The sequence below is a fragment of the Pan paniscus genome, chromosome 23 (genome assembly GCF_029289425.2).
Source record: "Pan paniscus chromosome 23, NHGRI_mPanPan1-v2.0_pri, whole genome shotgun sequence".
In the NCBI taxonomy this organism is placed as follows: Eukaryota; Metazoa; Chordata; class Mammalia; order Primates; family Hominidae; genus Pan; species Pan paniscus.
Window position 1 is genome coordinate 47,777,201 of NC_085927.1, and position 9,199 is coordinate 47,786,399.

General features: G+C 56.4%; 1 protein-coding gene across 3 annotated transcripts in view; it reads left to right on the forward strand.

The window, feature by feature from the left end:
- Window positions 1-9,199, forward strand: part of MICALL1 (MICAL like 1) — a 42,776-nt gene that overhangs the window by 12,401 nt on the left and 21,176 nt on the right. For 2 of the 3 annotated variants that reach the window (XM_008975064.5, XM_034948663.3), the window contains exons 5-9: window positions 424-566; window positions 3,360-3,814; window positions 6,023-6,080; window positions 7,025-7,407; window positions 8,775-9,190. In XM_008975064.5, coding sequence (XP_008973312.3) covers window positions 424-566; window positions 3,360-3,814; window positions 6,023-6,080; window positions 7,025-7,407; window positions 8,775-9,190 — 1,455 coding nt within the window. The remainder of the gene's footprint in view (window positions 1-423; window positions 567-3,359; window positions 3,815-6,022; window positions 6,081-7,024; window positions 7,408-8,774; window positions 9,191-9,199) is intronic. The other variant, XM_034948662.4, reaches the window with a different exon arrangement.

The following is a 9,199-nucleotide window of genomic DNA, read 5'->3' on the forward strand; positions in this document are numbered from 1 at the left end:
GAGAACAGAAAAGGCAGCTGAGGTGGGCCTGGGAGGACAGGAACCTGTCAGGGGGGCTCCCCAAAGGGGAGGAGGAGGGGGCAGGAGCCACCAAGGGGAAGGGGCTGCACAGCCAGGAGCTGCCTTCCTTGGGGGAGGGAAGCCTCAGAAACCGGAAGTCAGGATTTTCGTGTTTCCGCACTGGCTCAGTGACCTTGAACAAGGCTTTCCTCCGTTCTGGGCTTTGGCTTCCTCACCTGGGAGACAGTGGCAGCCTCCTGCCCTCTGCCTCTCCTGGGGCCCTGATGAAGTCCATTTCCACCACGAAGCCTGGTGCACACTTGAGTGATGGTGGCCGTTGGAGGGAGGGAGAGGGCAGTGATGTGAACAGGATGGCTGGTGACCATGTCCTGCTCCCAACCTCCCCCACCTCGTTCTCTGCAGGGCGAGGACCTCTCCTCAGGCAGCCTGTCAGAGCAGGGCACCGGCCAGACCCCCAGCAGCACGTGCGCAGCCTGCCAGCAGCATGTGCACTTGGTGCAGCGCTACCTGGCTGACGGCAGGCTGTACCATCGCCACTGCTTCCGGTGAGTGGCCAGGGCCGCGTGTTACCCCCGAAACCAGGGAGGGGGCTACCATGGGTTCAGCACACACAGTGCGCCAGGCACCTTGCCAGGCCCTTCACACCAGAGCCCCTGGCTTATCCCCGTTTTATGATGAGCAAACCAAGGCTTAGTGAGGGGAAAAGCACTTGCTCAGCCACATGATTCGAGACAGAAACGGGGTTAGAGCACAGGGGTTTTCCTTCCAGCGCCTACGCATTTTGAGGATAACTACTGCATGAGGATGAAGGAGCACTTTAAAAGCCATGTGTACTTTAAAAGCCATTGAAAATTAGCCGGGCATGGTGGTGCACACCTCTAATCCCAGCTACTGGAGAGGCTGAGGCAGGAGAATCGCTCGAACCCGGGAGGCAGAGGTTACAGGAAGCCGAGATCGTGCTACTGCATTCCAGCCTGGGTGACAGAGTGAGACTCTGTCTCAAAAAAAAAAAAAAAGAAAAAAGAAAAAGGCCATTGAAAAAAGAAAATGAAATATTTTAGCTTAAAAAAAATTTTTTTGGCCGGGTATGGTGGCTCACGCCTGTAATCCCAGCACTTTGGGAGGCCGAGACAGGTGGATCACCCTGAGGTCAGGAGTTTGAGACCAGCCTGATCATGGTGAAACCTCATCTCTACTAAAAATACAAAAATTAGCTGGGCGTGGTGGTGGGCACCTGTAATCCCGGCTACTCGGGAAGCTGAGGCAGGAATCACTTGAAGCCAGGAGGTGGAGGTTGCAGTGAGCTGAGATCGCACCTTTGCACTCCAGCCTGGGCAACAGAACGAGACTCTGTCTCAAAAAAAAAATCTTTTTTTCTTTTAAGATGGGTCTACTATGTTGCCCAGGCTGGTCTCAACCTCCTTGGCTCAAGTGATCTTCCTGTCTTACCCTCCCAAGTAATCAGGACTACAGGCATGTGCTACCATGCCCTGTTTGAAGTTTTAAAAAATTACAGTAACAACTTGCTTTAAGTATGTGGCTTCCAAGGGAAGCCAGATTTTAAGAGAGTGGTATAAGCGGCAAGGAAAGTAAAAAAAACTTAGAAAATTCATGGAAACATTTTATATGTTTCAAAAATGAAACCAAAAGAGGAAATTGAACAGTCAAGGAAGCCGGGACTGGCAGCACGCACTTGATCTGGTTGAGTGTGCCCCTGAGTGGGGGGCAGCTGGTGCTGGAACCCTGGAACCTGACTGCAGAATTGGGGTGTCATGGGGAAAAATCGCGAGGAGGAAACAGACTCTACCAACACAGTCACATCTGGCTACCAGGGCAGTGTTTTAGAAACTTTTTACAGGCCGGAGCTGGGTGCGGTGGTGGCTCATGCCTATAATCCCAGCACTTTCGGAGGCCGAGGCTGGAGGATCGCTTGAGGCCCAGAGTTTAAGACTAGCCTGGGCAACATAATGAGACTTCATCTCTACAAAAAAATTAAAAAAAAAAAAATTAGGCCAGGCGCGATGGCTCACGTCTGTAATCCCAGCACTTCGGGAGGCCGAGGCGGGTGGATCACGAGGTCAGGAGATCGAAGCCATCCTGGCTAACACGGTGAAACCCCGTCTCTACTAAAAATACAAAAAAAATTAGCCGGGCATGGTGGTGGCGGGCGCCTGTAGCCCCAGCTACTCGGGAGGCTGAGGCAGGAGAATAGTGTGAACCCGGGAGGCAGAGCTTGCAGTGAGCCGAGATCGCGCCACTGCACTCCAGCCTGGGTGACAGACTGAGACTCCGTCTCAAAAAAAAAAAAATTAGTGTAGTGGCAAGCACCTGTAGTCTTAGGCATTTGGGAGGCTGAGGCAGGAGGATCACTTGAGCCCAGGAGTTTGAGGCTGCAGTGAGTTATGACTGCACTACTGCACTCCAACCTGGGTGACAGTGAGACGCTGCCTCAAAAATAAAAAGAAACTTTTTATAGTAACTCCTAGTAAAAAATGCACTTGACACTGTGACTAGATGTAAATATTTACCTGAAATAAAACTGTGTAAGTAGAGGCACAGCTGGAGTAAGAGTTTCACAAAGCACTATTTGGCCTTTCTTGTATGATACAGTCTTATACATTGTATCTTATTCTATTTCATTAACAAAACACAGCTGGAAGCAGTGGCTCACACCTGTAATCCCAGCACTTTGGGAGGTCTACGCAGGTGGATCACTTGAGGTTGGGAGTTTGAGACCAGCCTGGCCGACTTGGTGAAACTCCATCTCTACTAAAAATGCCAAAAAAAATTAGCCAGGTGTGGTGGCAGATGCCTGTAATCCCAGCCACTTGGAAGGCTGAGGCAGGAGAATCTCTTGAACCCGAGAGGCGGAGGTTGCAGTGAGCCAAGGTCGCACCATTGCACTCCAGCCTGGACAACAAGAGTGAGGCTCCATCTCAAAAAAACAAAACAAAACAAAATGAAAACAAAACACAAAACACCACCTGATTGGGTAAAAACCACTGCTTTATTTTCCTGAGCCACTACTGGATGCAGCCACTCACTGGATGCCACCTCTCAGGGGGACCTTTGCTTCTTCCTCTTGCAGCATAAACTGAAGGCATTTTTCACAATTTCTGTTGCTGATTTCGTGTGATTTGGTGATTTTATTGTTCCACTATGCTTCTGACAGTTACTGTTTTCTTTATCCTCTGGGAAGTCTAGGGTATGGAGCCTGGAGCTTGGCTGGCAGTTGGGAGGAGGGAAGGGAGGAGACAGCCCTGGGTGCGGCTGGAGGGGTAGCCAGTGCCTGGGCCCGGCTGCCTGGCTAAGTGAACCCCTGTCCTGTCCCCTGCCAGGTGTCGGCGGTGCTCCAGCACCCTGCTCCCTGGGGCTTATGAGAATGGGCCCGAGGAGGGCACCTTTGTGTGTGCAGAACACTGTGCCAGGCTGGGCCCGGGGACACGGTCGGGGACCAGGCCTGGGCCCTTCTCACAGCCAAAGCAGCAGCACCAGCAGCAACTCGCAGAAGATGCCAAGGATGTTCCAGGAGGCGGCCCCAGCTCCAGTGCTCCTGCAGGGGCTGAGGCCGATGGACCCAAGGCCAGCCCTGAGGCCCGGCCGCAGATCCCTACCAAGCCCCGGGTTCCTGGCAAACTACAGGAGCTGGCCAGCCCCCCTGCGGGCCGCCCCACCCCTGCCCCCAGGAAGGCCTCTGAGAACACCACCCCAGCACCCCCCACGCCCCGGCCCCGCTCCAGTCTGCAGCAGGAGAACCTGGTGGAGCAGGCTGGCAGCAGCAGCCTGGTGAACGGTGAGCAGGGTGCAGTTGGGGCAGGGGGCACTGGGTGGCAGTGCACTATCTGTTGAAAAGTCTGTGTGTCTGGGAGTGTTGGTGGGCCCCTCTCCATCTGTGCCATTGTGTGCTGTGCTGTGTTGGGGCCTGCCTGTGTTTTTGAGGTTAATATATATATATATATTTGTGTGTGTGTGTGTGTGTGTGTGTGAGATGGAGTTTTGCTCTTGTCCCCCAGGCTGGAGTGCAGTGGCTTGACCTCGGCTCACTGCAACTTCCACCTCCCGGGTTCAAGCGATTCTCCTGCCTCAGCCTCCTGAGTAGCTGGGATTACAGGCATGTGCCACCATGCCCAGCTAATTTTGTATTTTTTTTTTTTTTTTTTTTAGTAGAGACGGGGTTTCTCCATGTTGGTCAAGCTGGTGTTGAACTCCCTACCTCAGGTGATCTGCCTGCTTCGGCCTCCCAAAGTGCTGGGATTACAGGCATGAGCCACTGTGCCCAGCCTATTGTTATTTTTGAGACGGAATCCCACTCTGTCACCCAGGTTGGAGTGCAGTGGTGCGATCTCAGCTCACTGCAACCTCTGCCTCCCGGGTTCAATCAATTATCCTGCCTCAGCCTCTTGAGTAGCTGGGATTACAGGCTACCACAGCCTGGCTAATTTTTGTATTTTTAGTAAAGATGAGGTTTCACCATGTTGGCCAGGCTGGTCTCAAACTCCCGACCTCAGGTGATCTGCCCACCTCGGCCTCTCAAAGTGCTGGGAGTACAGGCATGAGCCACTGTGCCGGGCTCTTTTTATTTTTTTTGAGACGGAATCTCACTCTGTCATCCAGGTGGAGTGCAGTGGCACAATCTCGGCTCACTGCAATCTCTGCCTTCCAGGTTCAAGCGATTCTCCTGCCTCAGCCTCCCAAGTAGCTGGGACTACAGGTGCACACCACTATGTCTGGCTAATTTTTGTATTTTTGGGTAGAGATGGGTTTTCACCATGTTGGCCAGGCTGGTCTCGAACTCCTGACTTCAGGTGATCTGCCCGCCTTGGCCTCACAAAGTGCTGGGATTAAGGCCTGAGCCACCATGCTTGGCCTGTTTCTGAGGATATTAATTCCTGCCACAAATGCCGAGTTCCTGCAGCCTCTGCCGTGCTCTGTTCTCCATGCTGGGACGGTGCAAACAAAACAGACCCAGGCCCCGCCCTTACACTGCCTCCCTCTGCATGCGCTCTTTTGCATCTGTTCTTGTGGGCTTTAGTTTCAGGGTGTGTAGTAAGTGCCACTCTGCATGTGCCCGTGTGTCCCCGAGCTCTCTGGAACTCTGCACATTGGTGTCCTTCCTGTGTGTCCTGGCCCATCCACAGGCACACTGCAGGTGACCTCCATGCCCAGCCTCTATGCTTGTCTATGTCTAGAAGGGGAGAGCTCAGGGGCTTGGGGGAGAGCAGAGGGGTCAGGTGGGCCCCGGAGCCAGTGTGAGCTGCAGTGGAGACCCCTGGCCCATTCTGTGGGTGCATTCTCCCCCAACCCCACATTGTAGAATGCTCCCAGATGACCTCCCTGGGTTTCCGTGAGCTTGTAGGATTGAGACTCCTTGTATAAGGCTGCTGGGCAGCCCTTATCATTCCATTAGGGAAGGCATTGGTGGCCACGGGGAGAGAGACTCCCAGGGTCACCCTGCGACTTGCACCAGAACATTCTATTTGTTCAGCTCTTGTGGAGGCTGGATCTGAGCTGACCGCTGGGGACACAGATTACTGTTCAGGCCTATCTGTGCCTTCAGGGTGCTCCCAGTGTTGAGGTGGAGACAGGCACAGATGCAAGGGTTTCAGTGGATTGTGGAAGTCTTGCTAAGTTGGAAGGAGGGGAGCAGGGGCTGCTGTGGGATTCACCGAGGACACTTGGGAGTCCAGGACTTCCAGGAGGAGGTGGCTCCCAGGCTGAGTTGAGATGATGTTTTCTGCCCACACTGGCGGGGGGTGTCTGAGGGGATTTGGGTTTCTTCTCAAATGAAATGCAAACGGGGTCTCAGGTGGCCTGGCCTTGACCCCTGACTGTTCTCAGGCACCTGGGTGCTTATCTAATCTCCATGGGCTGGCCTGGGGAGGTGCGAGGGTGCCAGGAGGAAGGCGGGGCGCTCCTGGGGAGGCAGGTGCTGTGGCTGGCTCCCTGGGTGCCCACCTCCTGCTGCCCATGAAGGCCTGGCTCACTCTCCTTTCCCATCTAGGGAGACTGCACGAACTGCCTGTCCCCAAGCCGAGGGGGACACTGAAGCCGTCCGAGGGGTATGTCGATCCCTGAGGGGCTTTCCTGCTTTGGAGGTCCTGGTGGTGGGAATCAGGGTACTCTGGGGCCGGGTAGGGAGAGAGGCTTCCTGTGGATGGGCAGGGCGGGGCTCAGGAGGGGAAGGAGAGCTGGGCCCACACCCCTTCTCCTGAGGCTCACCCCGGGATTCCTGCGGCCAGTGCCTGGCCCCCTCCCCAGGTCCCTGCTCCTGTGGGCAGTGCCCGGTGCAGGCAGCCACCTCTGGTACCCGTCGCCTCTCCAGGCTCCTTTGCCCTGTAACATGGGAGGCCAAGGCTTGATTATAGAGTTGATTTGAGGCTTAGCAGCAGAGTATAGAAAGACCTGGAAAAGCTCAGCTGTAGTACCAGTCCCTCAGGTCCTGCAGCACGGGACCCTGCTTCACGTGGAGGACATCTACTTCAGCTGTTATTTGAGGGCCATGCTTCCCCCATGTGGTCGGTCTGTAGGGAGCCAGGTGGGCCATGGCTGTGCCAGTTGTTAACGTTTACTGAGTCCCTGGCACTGAGCAGGTGCCCCAGTGCCCCGCCCAGTGCTGGACTCCATAGCTCACTGCATCCTTACACCAACCCTGTGAGGCAAGGATTATTAAGGTCCCCATTGAGTGGAAAGGGAGACTAATACAGAGGGAGGGCAGGTGACTTTCCCAGGGTACATGGATTGTAGGTGGCAGAGCCCCTCGTCGATCCTTTCCTGGGCTGGGTTAACAGCAGCTCTGTGACTTGAAGGTTCACATTCTCTGGGCCTCAAAGGCTGTGACTGTAACAGTCCATTTCAGACTGGCCCCATGGGGCTGGGGGTGGGAGAAGGGAAACAGCCGTTTCTCATCCACCCGCTTTGAAGTAGAGTCAAAACTGTCTAGAGAGAGAAGGAAGCTGACCCTTGCCTCTGCTAATGGTTTCTGCTGCTTCCCCCCTCCCTCCAGGACACCAGCCCCCAGGAAGGACCCCCCATGGATCACGCTGGTGCAGGCAGAACCAAAGAAGAAGCCAGCCCCACTTCCCCCAAGCAGCAGCCCGGGGCCACCAAGCCAGAACGGCAGGCAGGTGGAGAATGGAGGCACCGAGGAGGTGGCCCAGCCGAGCCCAGCGGCCAGCCTGGAGTCCAAACCCTATAACCCCTTTGAGGAGGAGGAGGAGGACAAGGAGGAAGAGGCTCCAGCTGCACCCAGCCTGGCCACCAGCCCTGCCCTGGGCCACCCGGAGTCCACACCCAAGTCCCTGCACCCCTGGTACGGCATCACCCCTACCAGCAGCCCCAAGACAAAGAAGCGCCCTGCCCCGCGTGCACCCAGCGCGTCCCCACTGGGTGAGTACCTTTCCTGGAGCTCTCCTGACAGTCGGAACTCGGGGGTGGGGTCTGGGCCTGGGGAGGGGGTGTGGTGAGGCAGAGCCTCCCAGGCCAGGCACCACGTGTTTCATGGGTGACTTCTCATTTAATCCTAGAGCAAACCTGTGAGTAGGTATCGTCACCTCCACTTTGCAGGTGAGGAGACTGAGGCACAGAGAGGCTAAGTAGTTTGCCTAAAGCCTCTCAGTGCTTAAGCAGTAGAGGCAGGATTTGAACCCACGGAGTCTGGCCCGAGTCCATCTCTTCACCCTCCCTGTCGTGCTCGTTAAACGTGCTGTCTAGTGGTGTGCTCAGTGCAGCGAGGGGCTCATGGAAAGGAGGCGTTTGCTTGAATCCTGCCTAACTCTGTCACTGTCGCTGCAGTTCCTGAGCGACCTGGGCTCTCACCTGGCCATGTGTGACCAGGTGTAATGACTCTGACTGTCCCTGAGTCTGTCTGTAGTCCTCCATGTGACATGGTGGCTCAGCTCCAGGCTGCTGGGCCTCCTCCGCCCAGTGCTTCCCCCCTCACCCAGGAACGCTGGAGTTTTTGGCCCTCACCTTCTCCCAGTCTTCTGATACCCTGAGCTGGGTTTTTGGCCCTAACCTTCACCATGGCTGGGTCTGGCCGCCTCTGAGAGTTCCATGGGACCCCCTCTCACAGTGGGGCAAGAGCATGCCAGAGCTGGCAGAGGCAGGTGCTCAGGGGGTCTGAGCGGAGCCCTGGGACCCCAGCTGAGGCTGGCCTGTCTGGGTGGAAGTGGTGGGCAGCTTCAGGGGACAGCAGAGGAGCATGAGCTCTGGAGTCAGATACAGTGGATTCAGTCCCACCCCGTGCTGGGGCGAGTGCCCTCTCCTCTCTAAGCCTGTTGCCTCATCTGGAAAATGCAGATAATGTGTTTGGAAGCATCATATCCATCAGCCACGAGGAGATAAATTGGTGCCCGGCAGTGCCTGTCCCAGAGCTGGTGGCTGTGAGGGCTGCATGCTCCTCCCCCCTGCCTCCGCACTGCAGATCAGGGGCAGAGGAGGGGCCACCTCTCTTCCTCTGGCATTCCCAAGGTGGTTTTGCTGTGGGTGCCCTCATGGGGGCTATGGGGAGTGTGGGGAAGTGGAGGCAGCAGGCAGAACGCAAGGCGGGCGGGTTGGACTCGGGTGGCTGGATGCACCTCATGACTTCCGTCCTGCCGGGCGTTTGCTGTTCCCTGGGCCTTGGCCCTGTCTCGATGTGGAGGGCTTGGGTTTCTGGGGCTGCCTGCGGCTCTGTTGAGAGTGGAGCCGGGAGGTGGGGCTGGAAGCCCTTGTGGTGCTCCCCTTGTGAGGTGTCCTGGTGCTCGTCCGCACAGCTCTCCACGCCTCCCGCCTCTCGCACTCGGAGCCGCCCTCGGCCACACCATCGCCAGCGCTCAGCGTGGAGAGCCTGTCGTCTGAGAGCGCCAGCCAGACTGCAGGTGCAGAGCTTCTGGAGCCGCCAGCTGTGCCCAAGAGCTCCTCAGAGCCTGCTGTCCATGCCCCTGGTACCCCTGGAAACCCTGTCAGCCTCTCTACCAACTCCTCCCTGGCCTCCTCTGGGGAACTAGTGGAGCCTAGAGTGGAACAAATGCCTCAAGCCAGCCCTGGCCTTGCCCCCAGGACCAGGGGCAGCTCAGGTCCCCAGCCAGCCAAGCCCTGCAGTGGCGCCACCCCAACGCCTCTCTTGTTGGTTGGAGACAGGAGCCCGGTGCCTTCCCCTGGAAGCTCGTCCCCACAGCTGCAGGTAAAGGTGAGTGCC